General features: G+C 40.4%; 2 protein-coding genes across 3 annotated transcripts; one reads left to right on the top strand and one right to left on the bottom strand.

Moving 5' to 3' along the window:
• The first annotated feature begins 216 nt into the window (after nucleotides 1-216).
• Nucleotides 217-4558, top strand: lhfpl5 (LHFPL tetraspan subfamily member 5). The gene is made up of 3 exons (XM_022741823.1): nucleotides 217-625; nucleotides 3460-3696; nucleotides 4548-4558. The coding sequence occupies exons 1-3, from the start codon at nucleotides 217-219 to the stop codon at nucleotides 4556-4558; spliced, it is 657 nt and encodes a 218-aa protein (XP_022597544.1).
• Nucleotides 4559-5653: 1095 nt separating this feature from the next.
• Nucleotides 5654-17531, bottom strand: srpk1 (SRSF protein kinase 1). 2 transcript variants are annotated; one of them, XM_022741803.1, is made up of 16 exons: nucleotides 17470-17531; nucleotides 16741-16795; nucleotides 13229-13356; nucleotides 13006-13114; nucleotides 12770-12857; nucleotides 12450-12537; nucleotides 11877-11983; nucleotides 11147-11312; nucleotides 11006-11031; nucleotides 10681-10906; nucleotides 10150-10542; nucleotides 9855-9955; nucleotides 9416-9523; nucleotides 9165-9234; nucleotides 6682-6774; nucleotides 5654-6306 (listed from the first exon to the last, which is right to left on the bottom strand). In XM_022741803.1, the coding sequence occupies exons 1-16, from the start codon at nucleotides 17480-17482 to the stop codon at nucleotides 6122-6124; spliced, it is 1956 nt and encodes a 651-aa protein (XP_022597524.1). In that variant the 5' UTR covers nucleotides 17483-17531; the 3' UTR covers nucleotides 5654-6121. The 2 variants fall into 2 exon arrangements, with proteins under 2 accessions (XP_022597524.1, XP_022597523.1); XM_022741802.1 differs by lacking the exon at nucleotides 6682-6774 and adding an exon at nucleotides 7893-7985.
• Between the last annotated feature and the right edge of the window lie 2873 nt (nucleotides 17532-20404).

Genomic DNA, 20404 nt, shown 5'->3' on the forward strand with positions numbered 1-20404 from the left:
GGTGCTGTCCAGGGTGCTGAATCCTGAGCCACCTCTTTCAGCACGGAGCAGCCACAGCCGCAACAGGTGTGTGTGTGTCTCTGTGTGTGTCTGTGTGAGTAAAGACTCGGGACATATGGATTGAGAACAACATCAAAACATTTCACATTTTTACTAAAGAGAGATTTTTTCAGAAAAGCTGTAAAATCCGACACAAACTTTTTTTCTCTGCTCGCTATGGATCTGCTCCCAGCCCAGGAGGCCGCCAAAATCTACCACACCAACTATGTGAGAAACTCCCGCGCCATCGGCGTCATGTGGGCCGTGTTCACCATCTGCTTCGTCATCATCACCGTGGTGGTCTTCATCCAGCCCTTCTGGATCGGGGACAGCGTCAACACCCCGCAGGCCGGATACTTCGGCCTCTTCCACTACTGCATCGGCAACGCGCTGACCTCGGAGCTCACCTGTAAGGGCAGCGTGCTGGACTTCAGCTCCATCCCCTCTCCGGCCTTCAGGACCGCCATGTTCTTCGTCGGAACCTCCATGCTGCTGATTGTTGGCACCATGGTCTGTTTCAGCTTGTTCTTCTTCTGCAACGCCGGGAACGTCTACAAGATCTGTGCCTGGATGCAGCTGGCCTCGGGTGAGGGAGAGGTGTGAAGCTACAGTTACTACAGCCTACTTATGTACACCTCCAATTTATGTTTCTTTATACTTCTACTACATTACATTTCAGAGGTTAATACTGTGCTTTATACTGGACTATATTTATGTGAGTTAGTTGTTTATATACAGTATGATCCATGTTTAAAATCAGATGCATAGTTACCTATTGAAATACCTTAAAGCAGCTAAAACTAACTCCACCAGCTACATTAAAATGCTGCTTACATGTTCATCATGTGCATCAATAATGATAATAATAATGATAATAATAAGAAGAAGAAGAAGAAGAAGAAGAATATACGCTATGAAATGGTTCATTCTGTTTAACCAAATACATCATTTTGTATAATTCATAGTTTCAGGTCACATTTCATTTGACTAAAAAAGCTTAGAACCCGGTGAAGCTGAGTGACAAATCTATACGATGCTGCTTTACTGTGAAGCTGGATATCAAGTGGGATTTTGATTTCCCTGCTCCCTGAAGGCAGCATGAAATGAGAAGCATCTAAACTATCTAAACTCATCTAAATTAAATCAATTGCAAATTGGTTTATCTGCTTGACCTTCATTTTGAATTAATTTCTCAAAAAGAAATCACACTAAAATCTCTAATAGGAATCCCTAAATGATCATCATACTATTAATATTCTGGCATTCTTTTAATTTGGTTGATTTTTTTAGTGTCATAAAGACATTCTGTACAATGAGTTTAAATTGGAGGTTTGAAATGAGTCTGTTTTCATGAGTTAGGGTTAAAAGGTTCAAGGGTTACCATCTGGGGAGACTTCTGCTTCTTAAAAAACCTTATATTTTGTTTTAGCATCAGCATGTAATTATCCAAATTATTCTTCAGGTTCTTTACATTTGGTCATGAAAGCACACATCCAGCAAAAAAATCATATGAATCTTTACCAAAGTTCTGCATCTTAATGTAAAAAACTCTGAGGGATGAGTGAGACCTGTGCTTCTCTCATCAACTGCTCTCTACGTTAAGTGTGAAGTGATAAACTCATGCTGTTGTGAGCCGCCTTCGCACTTCTCTGGTTTCAGGTGCGATGTGTGTCTTTGTTCTTGATGCGCTGTTCTTCACAAGGGAAGCCAATAAAGGATCCAGTTTCCGCCCAGACTCTGACACCTCTGATGGTGGATTGGTTACATGTAACAAGATCAGGTGTTGCTGTGTTGTTAACTGATCTAAACTTGCACCTGAAACATACTAGGGCCAAGGAAATTAGCCATATATAGTTGTACATGACAAAGGCCTATATAACCTGTGGTAGAAGAGGTACTCAGATAATGCAACAATGTCAAATTATTCCATTACAAGTTAAAATCCTGTATTGTGTGTGACTGACAGCTCTTTATAGATGAAATTAGATTGTTAATACTGATGCAACAATGTGTCGGCAGCCTTTTAGTGATGTAGCTGCAGGAGGTGGAGCTAAGTCATCTACTTTAGATATAGTCAGGTAGTTTAGCCCAGTGGTTCCCAACCTAAGGATCTGGGGCTGGTTGCACAAAACACCTTAAGTTAAGATTTTCCTTAAAGTCTGAGTTAAGGTTTCCTTAAAATAAAAACAGTTGCATAAAACAACAATTAAAATGTTGAAGTATTTAAGGTTTTCTACTGATCTTAGTCTTATACCTAAGGAGTCACTTAAAGTCTGTTAAACCATTGAACGAAAGACCTTAGCAACCAAAGTAAGGAAAAAACTAAAGGTACCTCTGACTCTATCTTAATTGTAACATGAATGAGTGGATGGTGATAAATGAAGAAAATGAACCGATCCCAAGAAGAGTGGGAGAACCCAGCGGACCCCCTTAACGATGAGGAATTACAGGTAGTCAGTCAGTTTATGATTTGTCCAACCGTCTAGAGTGGGATCCTCTTCTTTCCACAGCTGAATGATTGCTCTGATAGCTGAGGTAGCAGCGTACTTCTTTACTGTTTCTGTCTTCCTAAAATTGACAACAAGCATCACAAGCTAATGCCAGCAAACAAACAGTCTCCATGGAAACGATAGAATTTTACCGCTGTAAAAATCTCTTTCATTGCTGTAAATTACTTAACCTTTTTCCTCAATAAAGGAAACATTTTAATAGATTCTGTGCAACACCCTTCGGTAACTCCCTCAGCTAAGGAGAAATTAGACCTTAAGTGTCATACTTAAGTAGAAAATTTAAGGTGTTTTGTGCAACCGGGACCAGGCACTTCCAAAGAGTCACAAGATAAATCTAACGGGGTTACTAGATGATTAATGAGGTAGGAACGAAGAAAAAACAAGGTGCTGTGACACACATTTATTTATATCTTTGCATTTTTGTGACGTTTGGAACAATTTGAGGTTTATTTGGGCCTCAAACTGTTATTTAAATGAAAAGACCTGAGAAGTTTAGAGGAGAAATGCCACTTTGTTTGAACTGCTAGCAAACCATAGAAATGTTTTGATGAGGAGCTAGAGCTGCTCAGTTTTTTGTGAAGGGTCTCAAGTGTTGGGAACCATTATTTTAACCTTACTGTGTTTTATTTTCTAAGCTTTTTTCAAAATGTAAAATGTTCATTTTAATGTACAGTAACCACTTACTATATCTTTCAAGTAAATGTAGCTGTGTATGAAGTAAAAATGTATAAAGTGACATAAAATGAAAATACTCAAACCTTTGGCACTTTATGGGGCTACAGCATGCTGTATCCTGCAGTTGGGACACCAAAAAAAAACCTCCCTCATAGTAGAGTAGAGAGTAAGAGGAACAGAAGGTTTAATTATCACATTACACAATTGCCATTTCTGTGTCCTCCATCCACCGCAGCCGCGTTGATGGTGATGGGCTGCATGATCTACCCGGACGGCTGGGACGCTCCTGAGGTGAAGAGGATGTGTGGCCAGAGGACGGATAAGTACAGCCTGGGGAACTGCACGGTGCGCTGGGCCTACATCCTGGCTATCATCAGCATCCTGGACGCCCTCCTCCTGGCATTACTGTCCTTCACTCTCGGCAACCGGCAGGACAAACTGCTGCCAGATGACTTTGAGGTGGAGGGAGCAGGTGAGTGTTAATGCAAAACAGGTGAAGTCTGAAGGTACGGAACAAAAGCAGGGAAGCAAACATCTCTGGTCTTGAGCTTGGTACGGAGAGTATGAATGCTGGCTATAGGATTTGTTACAGCAGGCATTGACCATATTGTCACAGGACGGAAAAGCAGAGGTGTGTGACAGGGAGTCAAGCATGAACAATACCAGGACTGTGAAACTAAAGCAGCTTAACAACCTTCAGCCATCATTATTTTATTATTTACTGTGATTTTCTTCCACTGTGACATGTCAAAAACAATGTCTGTTACAAATCTTATCAGAGGTTTGAGAATAAAAAAAAAACTTTTAAGCTTCAAACGTCATTCTTGACCTTGGAAACAGCAATTGACAAAACAATACAACCTCAAGGTCCATTAAGTGGCTATTTTGGAGCTTTTGATCAAATCACATGATCCTCAGCAGATGGGATTTGTGCAGTTGTCATTAAAGTTGTAGATATTCAAAATTCTAACTAATGTCTAACTGCAAACCAAGAGAGAATATGTTTGTTTTTGGGGGGGTTTGCACTTATTTACAATGTGTACTCAATCTTAGCTCAGCTGAAGATGTTAATACTGACATCGATATCCATCCCACAGTTAGCTGGGTAGTTGTTTTTTTTGTTTATCTTTTGGCTTTTTGTGAGATCTACTTTTTAGGAGCGGTGAAAATTTACTATAAAATGCTCCTGCTTTCTTTGTAAATCATTGATCTTCTCCCTTTAGTGTAACTTCGGTATGATGATGGTTAGAAGCCAGCAAAGACCTAGCATCTTAAATCCGTAAGATACAGATATCTGTAAGAGCATATTTTCCTCTTTTACAGAAAACCCTTGATGGGCACACGGACCGCAGGAACTGTGTGATTCAGGTGCACTTCGACGACATTCAAGGTTCAAGAAAAGCAACTTGAAATTCCATGACGCAGATCAAACTCTTCATATTTCTTGCCTTTTTTTTTATGTTTTCTGCTTTTGTTTTCTCTTTTATGTTTTTAAGTCATAGTGATGTACGTTTGGTTAATTGGAATTTTGTAGTCCTTTACTGCTTCATAAACCCGAGAATAATATCCTATTGCAGTTAGCTTCTATACGTCATGTCAAATAGCTAATAAACTCAGAAAAACAAGCCCGACACAGTCATTTTGTATCGTATGAACATCTGTTTTATTGTATGGTGTGTTTATTTTGTGTTTGTTTTACAGTCTTGTAAAGTTGACAGCTCACACAAAGTCTATACTCTTGAATGATGTAAATTTTGTTTATACCTAGGCCTCAACAGATACATAGGTTACTTTGAAATGATCGATTTTGAGACACCATTACATAACATCAGATCTCACCATCTCTATGGTAAAAACATTGACATTATTGAACAGTTGGCCATACATACAACTGAACTCGAACACATCATCCATACGCTTTTATTAAAACACAGCTACCCAGCTAAATAATTTTAGCTAAGATATAAGATTTGTTAGAAACTGTACATAACTGTAATATACATAAAGGCAAACTCTTTGGTACAGATATATACAGTTAATTTTCACTTCTTTTTTCCTTTAAATTGGGCTTCTTAAAATGTGGTCTTGTTGAAATCTTTAAAACACTATATTCCTCAACTGTAATGGGTGTATGAGAATACCAGCCTCCCATGAGAATGAAAGATCTCATTTATTATAATTCACTAACCACACTACATACCAGGTGATAACGGATTTGTTATGGCTAAACAATATGACCTACTTTATCAGACAGTGAACGTCTCAGTCAGAAACTAGAGCCTGTCTGGAGAAATGCTGTTAACATTACCACAGTCAGTGTAAATGTCAGCCCAGTGTGCAACTTCCTATCCCTACTTTACAAATACAAAATGCATACCTTACAGGTGTAATATAAGATAAAGTAATTCATTAAAAAAAAAAAAAAAAAAAGAAAAAAAAAAGAACACAGCACTAATGAAAACGTATGAAGAAAGTGAGAGCGAGTCCTTTTTAAAGGGGACATAAATGACCAATAAAGGCTACATATCCTTGGTTTGTTTGGGTTTTAGTGCAGGAGTGTAACAAACAAGGATGAGTCACTAGCAGTACAATAACAGGTTTGCTTGGTTGGATGGGTGAACGGAGCACAGCAGTTGGAGCCAACATAACCACAAAGAAATACAATCCACTGGATTCCTGACGTCATCACACCGAGAGAAGAACCAACGAATACAAAGCAAACATACACAGAAGCATTAGCTCAATAACAAGAACATAAGAAATCCAAAAAAAACAAAACAAAAAAGAAACAAAAAGAGAAATAAATATTCATCTGATATGCCCAAACTGGAAAGTGATCTGTTGCAGTCTCTGGAGAAAGTGAGAGGGAGGGGAGGTGCAAGGGCTGGAAGACTCCACTAGAGGGCGAGCCATGGGTGGCGCAAGCACTCTGCGGCTGTGGCTCTCTTTTCAGGGATCAGCTCCAACATGGGAATCAGGAAGTCAGTGAAGCACTCGGCTTCTTCACGGGGCCACTCGTACTTGTCGATGAGCACCTCCAGCAGTCCCCACGGCTTCAGTTTTGTGATGTGTTTCAAATCCCCTGCAGACAACCACACACACACACACACACACACACACACACACACACACACACAACGCTGTATCAGAGCCATGAAGGAACAAAAACACGACATTTTACAACATGAACTCTCTACAACAAGATAGTAAAGTCTATGAAACATCAAGCAGTCTTAATATCTTGATATTACATATAGGAAATATTTTATCTTTTTAACTGTAAGTATGTCTTCCAAACAGGAATTTCTTTTGTTCCATTCAATGTTTTAAAAGGTTTTTACCAATAGAATTTAAAATAACAAAAATCATACACAACACTAGAGTATGATCCTAGGGACGGACAGGAAACTCTCACTCTCAAGACATCCAACCTTGACACTGGCATTTTTTGTTTTACCTTTCTTGGTGAAAAAATCCTTGGAATATTTGCCGGTCATTATTAGTTTGCGTGGGACACTCCCCAGCAGCTCAATGATCAGCGCTATATGGTCTACACGGCAGTAAAAGGAGAAGGAAAGACAGACAAGACAAACAACAGATTCATCAGACAGTGTCCCAGTCACAGGCCCAGCTCTGGGTGTGTGGATGGAGGGCTGGGGACGAGCAGGGTCAGGCTGATGGCGCGCACACACGGGCCAGATTGTTTGCGGAGGTCGGGGTGCACAGACCAACGGTTAGAAATCAAGGTATCGAACATGACCATCAGACATTACACGAGCTGGAAGGTTCTTCTGTCAAGAATCAACAGCTGCAGCTTTGCCTCTGCAGCCAATCAGACATGGGACGGGACACATATTCCCAATGTAGATGTGCTCTGCGGTCAGCCGTCAAGTGAGGCACCTGTTCATATACTTCAAAGCAAAAAATTCAGCTTCTCCCATCAAGTTAAAAGAGATGTTTAATCTGTTATTTAAATCTGTTGAAGCCATTGATATCACAGCTTCATGCTCATTTTTACAGGATCATTAATGGGCCCAGCGACATCTGCCCTCCACACGTGCTCTTGAGCGTGACACTGAATGCAGACCGACTCCTGAGTTAGGGGGGCCCTTGTGGATGAGACATTTCTCCCAGGGTGTGAGATACATATCATAATGTTGAAATACGTACGTAAACACTTGCACTTTTTGACATCACTAAAAACATTTTATAATCTGAAACTTTAGACCTGTAATGCAACAAAGTTCAACCATTTTTCTGTGACTTAATATTTCTATCAGATAAAATTAAATGTATTTGATAAAATTCGTTTATCACTCCACTCCTGTGGCTCTTACACTCAAACTCCCCTGTGGAGGAAAAAAGTCAAGAGAAATTCTTCCAACAGGGATCAATAGTGTCAAGTATCCAGCCAAGTCCTCTGGCTGCAGCTGAAGAGGTACTGAATGTACCTCTGCCAGGCAATCTTTGGCAGAACTACTGACACTCAAATCAATGTCTGATGGCACTGTTCAAAGTAAAAGACATTTATTGGTCTGCACTGACTATTTTGTCCACTAGCCTGCACACACCAACAGCAGACCTGAATGCGCCGATGGAAACCTTGACCCTTCTCCCAGCCGTCCACCACTGTTCCCACAGCGGGCCACAGACAGAGGGGTGGCATACCTCTCTTGGTGAAGTATTCCTGTGAGTATTTCCCACTCAGAGCATAGTGACGAGGGATTTTACCGAGCAACTCAATCATGAGAGCAAGATGGTCTGGAAATGAGGCACATCAGAGGAGGAGAGGGAAGAAAGGAAATCACGGAGAAAACCGTTTTGGACAGAGGAGAGGAGATGGCAAATGGGAGGGGAGATAGGAGAGGAGATGGCAAACAGTCATGTGGAACAATGTATTAGAAACAATGGATGATGACAGCCTAGTATGACAAAAAGCACAGGTATGGGAAGCCTGTATTATTTTTTTCACATTTACAAACATTTCAACACATGTTGGCCATTCAGTTTCATACATGAAAACAAACTGAGTCTGACTGAAAATGAAGCTTAAAGCACAACTGAGAAAAAGCCAATCGCACTAAAATGTGTACAGCATGTACTGGAGTCTCAATACAGGATGAGTGATTAGTAAAATACCCAATCAAAGACTGCCACACAACGGTGAAAAGCAGTGGTAGAACAGTAAGCAACAGACTCATGGTTATATGTGCTGTAGGTGAAAACTCGATTCACAGCTGCAGGACACGAGCCAGTGAACTAAAGGTTGAATCTCAGCACATACCTGACCTGCCGCAGCAGAGTCAAGTCAGTACAGACACCTCAAGCTATGCAGCAAGCCAACATTAACATAAAGCAAGCGTAAAGAGGAGAACAAGGAAGCGTGGAGAGTGAGTGATGAGGAGATGAAGAAAGGTGAGTGAGGAAATGAAGTGATGGCCCCGTCTCCAGTGCGCCAGAAAATGTGGTTTTGAGGTGTTAGAGAGGACATAAACACAGGAATGTTGGTACTCATCATCACATGATTCACATCTGCATTTCTTTCAAATGTGAGACCATTTGAAATCACTGTAATGGAGTACCTCATTTAAGTGTTAACGCTGTGAAATTGAAAGCAGAGTGCACTGCAACTTATTGTGCAAACTGCACATTAATTTGCAGTGAAGATCCCAACTTGCCATGCTCACTGTGAAACTCTTAGTATATGTATTTAATCGTTTAAATAATTCACGATGACAATAAAGCTCCAATATAACAAGACAAACATCATGAAGCTTTTCACACTAGCAACTGTTAAAAGTTACCTACAGTGCTAAAACCCTCTTACCAGTGACGCACATATTTCAGAAACACTACTAAATATAGCACTTAGGATTAATGCTGCGGAATTATAACAGGATAAAACAGAAAATGGACAGGAGGAAGAAATCCCAGCAATACCTTCATCCCTGGAATAATCTTCCCCAGAATGTGGTTCAAACAAGTAGTCCCCTGTGGCGAGCTCAAAGGCCTGAGGAGACAAGACAATCATCATCAACGCAGGAAAAGACATTGTATGAAGGAAAATGTTAACTTCCTCCCACCACTTCCTACACTCTCATAATGCTAATGAAGTCTTAAACGTACATTGGACCATAATTTTTTCTTAGGTTTTGATACAATGCAAGTTGATTGTCATCGCAATCTCTCACCATGCAAGCTGTGCTCCATATATCAGCCGGTGTGCTGTATCCGGCACCAATGAGCACCTCTAAGGACCGGTACTGCCGTGTCTGTATATCTTCTGTAAAGTGCTTGTGCTGAGAGAGGGAAACAGAGGAGAAGAAACAAATAATATGATTCTATAACATGGCTATGTAACACAGCTAAGAGACTGCATCCTGTTATAATGGGAGAAACACAGTATACACAAGAACTATAAATGCACAGAGAATCTAGAGAACTGTGCCAAACTGTGCCAAACTGCACCTGCCATTTCACATCAAAACAAACAATATACCATATAAAAACAAAGGAGATAGGAGATTGAAGTATTTCTATTTTGGTATCAAGATGACACTGGATGTGTCCCTTGCAGCGAGGCTTCATCCCTAATCAGGAAATCCCTCAGGTCATTAGCAGACTACTCACCACCCAGCAGGCATTTCCCAAGTCTGCAATCTTGACCTTGATCTTGTCTGCATTGAGTGGCTCAAGGGGGTTAACTAGCAGGGATCCTGCTGTTAGCTTTCCTACATTGGAGCAGAGAGAGAGACAGACAGATAAGGATGGGCTGAAAATCTCATAAACGGAAAGTTTGACAATCAATATTTCAAAGTTCACATGGCTGAGCCTTTATTAAACTTTCAAAGCAGCCCGGCCAGAGCAAACAGTTCAGACAAAACCTTTTTGCAGTTTGTAGATGTGCTGGTTTTGACTGACTGACCGTTTCTCAGGCTTTCCTGGGTTCTATATTCATAGTCAGGCCCATCCTCTCCCTCCTCCTGCAAAAGGCTTTGCTCCAGCTCTCCTTCTTCCAGCCCAGCAGGAAGGTGTCGTTCAGTAACTCCACTGCCGTGAGCGCCCCTGCCTTCAGTCTCAGTGTCCAGCTCGTGGAGATCGGCAAAGTCCACACCGTTGGGGATGGTCTGGACAGGAAACTCCTTGTGTTGTTGTTCCTCCTGACTGACACATTTCTCCGAGGGCTCTGAATTGCCATTGTGTTGGTCTTCGTCCGTCCACTGGGACTGTCTCTGCTCCACCTCTACATGGCCATTACAGTTCACCTCCGACAGCCCCTCTGGTCCCACCCTCATGAGGTCTGCAAGCACACTGCTCTCTGCCAGTGTAAGAACAGGAAAGATGACAATTCTTTTTTTTTTTTTTTTTTAAATAACTCTCATACCAGGAATTTTATCACTGTATTAACACCACAACAGTAATAAAAGTAAAGCACATATACTTGTTGACTTCTTACCCCCTTTTTCCTCATTTCCTAGCTCCTGAAGAGACACCTGTCTGAGAGGGGCACACACCCGTCCCTTTGGAGACTGTGGATCCTCGTCTTCATCATCTTCCTCCTCTCTTGTCTCTGTGGTCTTTTCCATTTCCTCCAGGTCCAGGATGCACTTTTCCAACAGCTCCGCCTGTCGCTTCTGCTTCTTTTTTAATTTCTTCTTCTTGTTCTTCGACATTTTTACTGTCTGTCAGAGATGAACACAGGAAATAAGAGGAAGCTCTCCTTGACAGCCGCGTATTGTTGGGACTGCTTAAAAAGTATGTTACACTGAAAAGGGTTGTACCTGTTTTGGAGCAGGTGCTGTGCTTACTGAAAAGAGAATATGAGATGAGTACAAACTGTTATCAAACTCATCAATGTACATGTGAAATGCGTGTGCGTGTGTGTGTGTGTGTGTGTGTGTGTGTGTGTGTGTGTGTCGTACTTGCTGAACCAGAGGGAGGAGGTGCCCCAGCCCTCTGCCACTCTGTGGCCTCTGCTGCGAGCTTGCGGACATAAGGCTCATCGACACTCATCAGGATGTTCTCTGGCTTGATGTCTGTGTGGATGATCTGACACTTTGTGTGCAGGTAGTCCAGGCCTTGGAGAACCTAGAAAATGAATGCATGGGAGATGATTAACTGACTGTCAAACATTGTCAACATTTGGGCTGAACTGAAATACAAACTTTTTAATATTCCAATGTCTCTGTTTCAACGTATTCTCTAAGTCTCTTTTGGTTTTCCTCACAGTTAAAATATATGGAAGAAATGGTTGATACACTTGTACATCATAGGGACAGAAATGCAGTCAATGAAAGCAAACGAAAAATAAAATCTTTGGAATAATTTACAATGTAAAATCAATTATCTGAGCATAAATAAAGAGCAATACTTAGTGGCAATGTGTGTCTGCGTACACATTTCAATATTACTAAATCAGTTCCTCGTTCAATCATGACAAAAGCTCCTTGGCTCTTTACAATTCTGTCATGTTAAGAGGCAGGTTTGACTTGCTCACTGTCTGTATTTTCAGTCATCACAACATGCTCTGCCCTGACTGGTTCCCACCCATCACACAGCCTGGAGGCTACATGGGTGCTGTAAACTAGTGGAAGTAATGACTGCACCTTCACCACGAATCACCTGCATACGAAACTGTGAATTCCGTGTTACCTGTCTTATGATGCTCTTCACGCACGGCAGGGGCAACCCTTGGTAATTGGACTTTATTATCCACTTTAATAAATGATGCCCCAACACCTCAAAAACCATGCAGACATCTGAAGACCACAGCAGTCAAGATAGTAACGATGAAATACAAGAAAAGTCAAACTGAAAACTCATTAGCAGAGAATTACTAAACATGTCAAGGTCCTGTGGTCATTCGCTTACACGAGGAGTAGCATTATTTATACTGAAAAGAGGGCAGGTCATGAGAGTGCAAACACTACAGTGTTGTTAGGGAGTCTCATATTACAGCTATAGCTGTCCCTGTGGCATTCGCGGGATCTTACGCAGCCAAAGTGTTATGATAGGTGGAGGTCTGTCTAGGACATACAAAGGTTCCATTTAGTCCAGCCGACACCTGCTGTCTACTTTGTTACTTGTACACTGCTTTCCAGCTAAATTTGACACCAATAATTCTTGACCTGAAAAAGTATTTTCTAAGAATTAATAAACTTTCTTTTCTACTCTGAGTCATGAAAGACAAGGAAGCAATTTGCATTATTTGGCTGTAAAGGATACGAGTTCCATTGACACCAGAGATCTTGAAGTCATCTAGCAGCTGGACCACCATCTCCCGCTTGGGGTCATCGGGGTCTGAGTTTCTTACCTGAGGACAAAGAAAGGGAACAATACAATCAAAACAGTGAGGATTTAAACTTACCAATATCTGACCGGACCAATAGAGGATTGGCATGTCTCTTCATCTGTAACCATGTAACACTGCTTAAACACACATGCCCAACATGCTGAAAGTTGTACTGTACATTCAGTCACACACCGTGTAGACTCTGTCATGACTTTTACTGGAAACTAGTGAAAGCCATAGCTCAGCAACTTACAGATCTGAGGAGTTTGATCTCATCCACTGCTGTCTCTGTGTAATGCTCTGCACTCTTCACCACCTTCATTGCAACAAACCTCTTCACCCTGCAACCACAGACCAAGTGACGTTCGCTAACAGGAAGCACCGAAAAAGGTCCTACTACAACAGTCTCAGAGTCATCTTTGTTATCCAACTTCAGGTGTCAAAAACAAAATAGTGCACTAAGAATATGCAGTAAAGCGTTTCTCATACTGGATGTCCCAGGCGAGCCACACGGTGGAGAAGTGTCCCCAGCCCAGTTTCCGGATAACATGGTATTTTCCGTTGTAAAGGTCTCCTACTTTCACATGGTGGTAACCACCTAGAACAGAAGAAAATGCACATCAACTAAATCAACACACTCAAATGTTTCAGTCTGGTTATCCACAATAAGTGTGTATGTGTGTGTAAACATATAGAGTAAGACAAGACTCACCTTTGCAGTAGTCATTAGGATCCTCCTGCTCCTCATCATCAGAGCCGAGAATCTCCTCAGGTTCCTCGGGCTCCTGAGGTGAGGCTTCTAGCTGGGGCTGCTGTCGAGATCTGGGATTGGCTGGCTGCCTGATGGACAAGCACACCAACCATTATAGACTTCATTAGGGACACAGTCCCTAACATATTCTTTCTTGCCTGAGTACATAAGTCCTTTGAGCATTAACCTTTGCAGCACCTCTTACCAATTACCTGTCATTTAATTATAGAAATGCATTCCTATTTAACAAATGTTTCACAAAGGTAACAGAAATGTTCCACTTCTTTTCAGGAGTGTGTTAACAGTTAACCTTCATCAGCCTCCACACTATAAATTTAATAACATTCAAATCTTATCTTTAAACCTGTGAACTTGTGACTGGTTGTTAATTTGAATCGTCACGTGGGAATTAAGTTGAAAGCTCTGGTGTACCTGCTGTGTCTTGATTTGGCCTCGATGTCACCAAAAGAAAGCTTTGTAAGTTTCTGTCCGGGTCTAACCAACTGAATTTAAGCTACACTATTCATTTAAATACATTTTAAACACCATTCAGAATCTTCCATCATTTGAATGACTTTGAACTTTCACATAAACTCAGACAAAAACAGGTTTGTCCAAAGCTAATCTACACGGCTGGTTTTGGCAGATTTTTATTGATATGTACCTTTTTTAAACATATAAACACAAACAAACAACAGCTTGATAGAGGCTGTAAAAAGCAATGCAAGCAAATACACCTTCGGTTATATAAACATATTTCAGGTGTACAATGCCTTTTAAGTGCTGCTGATTATTGAAAGAAGCATCTGTATTTTTACATCTTGCTCATGCAGGCCATGAAAAGAAAAATCGTATCAAAACCCTCCTGCCACAGCAGATCCACACTGACCATCGTCCTTCCACAGATATCACACTTAAAGACACTAAAGCATAGGAAACATTTAAGGAAGTCTTTGCTGCAGGTGACATTTCTTAATGCCAGCTATTCAGCTGTCCACACATGTCTGAATAAGAACGGCTTTACTAATTTTACTGCAAGTCCATTTTAGGCCAAGTGTCTGCTGTGTATCTGTATCATGTATGAAAATATAAACACTGCTGAATCAGGCCTTCACTACGTGGTATATAATAAATCACTGGGGTCAGAGGCAAGAAAGCTAAACTGCAGCTGAATTAAAAAGAGAATGCATCATCATTAAGAAAAAGATAAGGGTAGGAGCCTGTGCGCCACTGGTGTCCCACAATTACAAAGCAATTATTTTGTCATTATGTCAGGCTGTCAGATGGAAGCGACAAAGTCCAACGAGAACAAGCCATAGAAGACTGAACTAAAACTAAGACGTTAATAAAATAATATCAAGAGTATAGCTCAAAGTTTTGTAGACTATTACGGAGAAAAGCTAGACCCATACATCATATTTTATTGCACAAAAAGTCTTGACACCCCCCCACCCCCACCCCACCCCACCCTACAAAAAAAAAAAAAAACTTGACAAGAAAGTGTCAGTGCACGATTAATGATCGAGATGTGGCACATGAAGAATGGGCTCGGCCTGAAATGAATATCAAATTATAGGTTCACTGTGTGCAGACCTTTTTCATCTGTATTTACTGATGTTTTGACCATAATAGCAGCTAAAAAATGATCAAAGCAGAAAGCAGGCATCACAGGACAATAGGGTGGTCTAGGGTAATATATAGGGAGAATGTACTTCACTTTTTTAATGAGATTTTTTTTATCCTTCGTTTGAGGTTTCATTAATTTAGTCATACAAATCTTTGTGAAATATAAATATAATGGTTCTGGCATTTCAACCAAGCACAACAGGGTAATTTGACAGCCAATGTGTAAGATCAAAAATGTATTGGTCTTATAACGAAAGCTCAGAACATCCTCAATCACAGAAAACCATATACGCTCATTTTCTGTAGTAATAAAAATCATATTTATATACAAGCATTTTGTCTCTGTATATATATATGACAACCTATAATCTGTGTTTGCCAACAGTTCAGTTGCTAATATTAACTTGAAAGCCAAACAGCCTGATGTTACTTCCTCCACAGAGGAGATTAAGGCTGCTCATCACTATGGGAGCCAAGAGAGCTGAGATCACATTCAAATAAATTCCAAAACTGGTCTGTAGTGTCTCACAAATGGGCTGCTGGTTTCCACATAATCTGCAAATTCATGCCTGACACAGTTATTCGAAGCAAAAAGCTTTTAAGCATGTTTGTGCACCAATGACAGAACAAACAGCTGCAATTAATTACTGAATTATTTTAACTGAATTTAGACTTTTTAATGATGGCTTTTCCATTTAAAATGCATTTGCTACTCGTGAATTACTGCAATTCTTGTAATAATTATAACACATTTGTAGGAGGCAATCGGAATTGGTACTAATAATGAATATATGCAGTTCTCATACTCACAGCTCATTACCTATCGAAGAATGAAGACAAGGCTGAACCAAGGGAATATCATTACTTAAATGCGGAGCCAGACACAATTCCAATTAGTCATTTCAAGAAGAAAAAAAAAAAAACATGGTTGCACTTTTGAGTGAGAGGTCCAACTTTTGGTTCTCATTACTTTCGGTGTGAAGGCAAGTGTGTGGTCTAATTTTTAAGTCGTTCTGATACACATTTCCTCAGAGAATCTTACATTAAACCGATATTTATCTTGACAACTGATTCAGCACTATAGCCGGTTCACTCCACTGTGTCCACAAGAAGACTGAGAGTGTTTACTGCTCGTCTTTATATAAATGGTGCTCAGTATGCAAGGATGACTGTGGCATGTAACAGTACTGTTTTAAATTATATCTTGTTTCTTAGTATCAGATAATTCTTAAGCCTGATGGACATGCAAGTTTCAGCCATGAAAATAACACTATCAGGAGATGAGTATCTGCAATAGTGCTGTTTTCAGTGAAACACCATGCTTCGGTGGGCTGATGTGGGCTTCTTCATTCTCTCGTTTTAAATATAGCACAGGCTGTTATGCAACACTCCAGAGGATGCCACTGATGGCATGATTAGTAGATTGTTAGGTACACCAAAACAATCAGTATTGGAGATCAACGCTTGAACGGTCTATTTTCATCTCTATTTGTTGCATTATCTTAATGCAATCATTCATAAACTATGTTGATACTAGGGTTTAGCCTTCTGGTACTTTATTTCACAGTATATGCAGGCAGCTTACAACTTGCATCAAAATGACTGTCCGATGCTTTATGGATATGGCTACTGCTCTTACAGGAGCCCCATGAAAAAACTATAGAAACCAACCCTGTGTGTGCAATCTCATGATCCAGCTCAGATTATGTTAATAGGTCTTTTACTTCTTCATCTCTGCATCATGCACAGACCAAAATATGAGTGCAAACGTGCACCCAAGGACCTTTTGTCAGTTTCACATTTAAACGTTGGGACCATGTAGAGACAACACATGTGTCAAGACTCACTTTTTGCTGGTCTTCTTTGCTTTCGCCCTCTTCTTCCTCGCCTGCAGTGCCAGAACTGTCAGAAGAAACCAGTGACACATTATTTTTGCCTTTGTCTATAGCTGCCGTTTGATCTCCACCTCACACAGAAGACAAAAAAACAACATCATTTTACACTGTCTGATGTAAAGGACACAACTACCTCGCCTTACAGCTCATAAACTCAGGTCATTATGCGCTGTTTTGTATCATGTTTGCAAATACCAGCATCTAAATCACAACTGCGGTGCATCTGTCACCCAGTTTGATACTGGAAACCATCTAACGTTAAGTTACATCAATAAGCTACCCACATAGGTAACCGTTCATCTCCAGACTGCACCGTTTGTGTGGCATGAAGTAGTCTTACACACTCTGGTGGCTAGCTGGTCGGTTAATACAGAACCAGCTGGTGAGTGTTGTCGGTGTTTTAGCTTGTGTATTAAACAGAAAGAGCTAGAAAGCTGGACGTAGCTCGCTAATCCTGACATGTCCCATTGAAGCTAAAGCTAACGTCTGGAGAGCTAACGCAGCTCGCCCCAGCTCAACAGTGCGTGACAGACGCGTTCAATTAAACCACCATCTGAATGGATGCAGCTCGGCTAAACTTTACATTTGTGACACCCACTGCAGTGTAGACTCACACAAACACACACATACACGGGCTAACGCTGCTCACACAGTGTGCGGAGTGTCGGTGTAAAGATTTACCTTTCCTCTCCATGTTGGCTGGACCCGTAGCTTAGCCGTTAGCTACACCACCAGTGATCGAATGTTCCACGCATGCGCACCGGTTCGTTTCGCTCAGGGTCTCCACCTGATCATCAAAACATCTTCATGGACTTTACTGCACTGGACCTGCGGGCAACAGACTACATGGACGGTTAGGGAGGCCCCTGTGTGCTAATGTTTGCTGTTGGGCCCCTAGTATGCTTATTTGGTAAACACCACTTTATTTAGAAAGATGTACCATGTAAGCACACCACCTCCCTGCCAGACAGATCCTGAAATGAGCTAAATCACCTGCAGGGCCTGACTTGATATTGTACTTAAGTGGTTCAAATTCTTAATTTAATGAATTTACCAAAAACTAAACCAACGTGCAGTGCATCTGGGAGTTTTGGGGCCCCTAGGCAGCTGCCCACTTTGCTCAATTGGTGAATATTTTTAGGTGCCCAACCTTCAACAGAAGCAAGCAGAAACAAAATGAATGAAAACAAATGTATGGTACCTCATACATATGCATTATATCAGACATAAACTGAACAAATTAAACATTTAATTCATTAATAACTTAATGTTTACAATAAATTAAATAAGTCTCATGCTGAATGTAGGTATTTAACAAAAACTGCTGTGTCAAATGTCTAATATACTCAGTTTATTAGGCGCACCTAGCTAAAACTAATACAGTCTAATGCAACAGTCCTGCAATAAATCCTCCTTCATGAAGTTTTTAATGTTCAGTTTTCACTGAAACTTTCAGGGAGGTGTTTGGTGCCCACCATGCTCATATTTTCTGCAGCTGTAGCTGTATGATCATTTTGGAGGATGTAGTGTGTGGTGCTGTTGAAATGTTTTGCATTATACAAAGAGTTGATTGTGTTATTTAGTCTACCCTCACTGGACAAAATAATAGAAACACCTGTCAGTGTAATGCAATACAGCTGAGCGTATGTAAACATGTATTATACTCTACATTCATCTGTACTATTGAGCAGACCGTGATGCCCAGCAGACAAAGATGATAGACTGGACAGTAGAATACAAAATGCATTTCATTCTCACCCTTTTTCAACTCACACAGGAGGCACTTTCTGTCCTCCTCTGGGACTGAATGGAAGTGTCCAGTTTCCACAACAAAAGACAGGATGTCAGATCTTAACTGAGCACACAGACCTTGAAGTTCTGCTCAGGTTAAGGGTGACACATTGCTTGGGATGGTAACTGTGGTTTGCTTAATAATTCTTCTGACCATTTTCTTAAAGTAACAATCGCTACATGGAAACCTACTGTATTTTATATTTAAATATATATTATTATTATTATATTAAATATATACTATAAATCACATTTAGAAAATGACTATACAGTTTGGCAATCCAGCCTTAGCCAATAGACAGTGAACAGCCTGCTATATATAAATATGTTATGTAGTATTACTGGTAGGAGTGCTAACTCATTTTAACCTTTTTATTCACTTTTACTGCACGGCCGTGGCTACAGTATGTTGACTTCAATTATGTCAGAGAAGTAAAACTGGCAGGTGGCAGTAAAGTGTCTAATGATCTGCTAGATAGAAGTTTAGCTGCTCATATGACTTCAACTGAATAGTAAATGAAAAATCTTTGAGTTCTGGGCTGATGAATGGAAAAGAGAAAAAACCAGGTGAGGAAAAATATATTTTTGAAAGAAACAAAAAAAATGTAATTGTTTTTAACCTTCTTACCTTCTGAAGCCAAATTAAATCCTTTTGATGAACTTTTAAGCCCTGCAGATACCGCAAAGTATCTGTGCCCTGAGGGTCCATTTTTTATACTTACAAAGACAATAAATTGAGTATGTTTCACTAAGTTTGACATTAGCAGCGGTGTGCACAGAGGTGATCACCCAGAAAAACTTTGCATCCTCTGTTGACATTCTCCAGTCACCTGAGGAAGAGCTGCTGTTCTGTTTTTCCTCACATATCGCACTGTTGCACAAGCATCACAGTCATCAGATGTGCGCTGTCAAGCACAATTTCCAAGCCTATTTACTCATGTCACTGTAGTCACTGTTCCTATTGAAACACGAGCCAGTTGAGCATCTCTGTGACTGAAGCTCCTGCCATCCGTGCCCGGACAATGAACCCTCTTTTAAAAAGGCACTTAGATTTTTTCTCGTCATCTTGATACAAAATCTGAATCAACTGGATGCTCAACAGTTTTATACCTGCCACAGAACAGGATGGGATGTTAGTTGCTTAATTGTACCATGCAGTGCACCTGCGTGGAAACGTCTGCATTCTCCAGTCATTTATTCAGGTTTTTTCTTTTAATGTTACCCGTCTGTATGTGTCAAAACAATATACCTGTGATAAATTAATATCACCTGATACCATTACAGCTCCAGTCCACAAACCTGGGCAGGGTGCTACGGTGCAGAGCACAAACAGAATTATTGTTATCAATATCTTATGTAATGAAAACTGTAACTTTTGGCATTTGAATGTTAAATACCAATATTGTCAATTGCCAAACAAATATTGACGACAATTATTTACTATAAGAAAAAAGGACATTTGGGCGAACACAAAAATGCAGCGATGATTGCCCTCCACACAGTGTGCTCATGTCAGTCATGTTAGTGATTGACCAGACAATCTCTGGTTCTTTTTCTGTGTATTCTTCGTGTTGAGCACATATACAACACTTGCCATCATCGTGAGTGGATGAGAGGAAGTCAAAATATGCATAAAATTAGGTAACACATAATGAATTTTCAAAATACAAAAATGTGGAAGTCATTGTTCTCTTTGTAAAATCATCCACATTAATTAATTCATTAACACTTAAGTGAAAGCACTGAGTATTGGCCCTGTTGATAAAAATTCATTTTGAAAATAAGGATATAAAACACGCTATCGGGACAATTAACAAAACGTGGG

The sequence above is a fragment of the Seriola dumerili genome, unplaced genomic scaffold (assembly GCF_002260705.1).
Source record: "Seriola dumerili isolate Sdu_G_001 unplaced genomic scaffold, Sdu_1.0 BDQW01000056.1, whole genome shotgun sequence".
Lineage (NCBI taxonomy): Eukaryota > Metazoa > Chordata > Actinopteri > Carangiformes > Carangidae > Seriola > Seriola dumerili.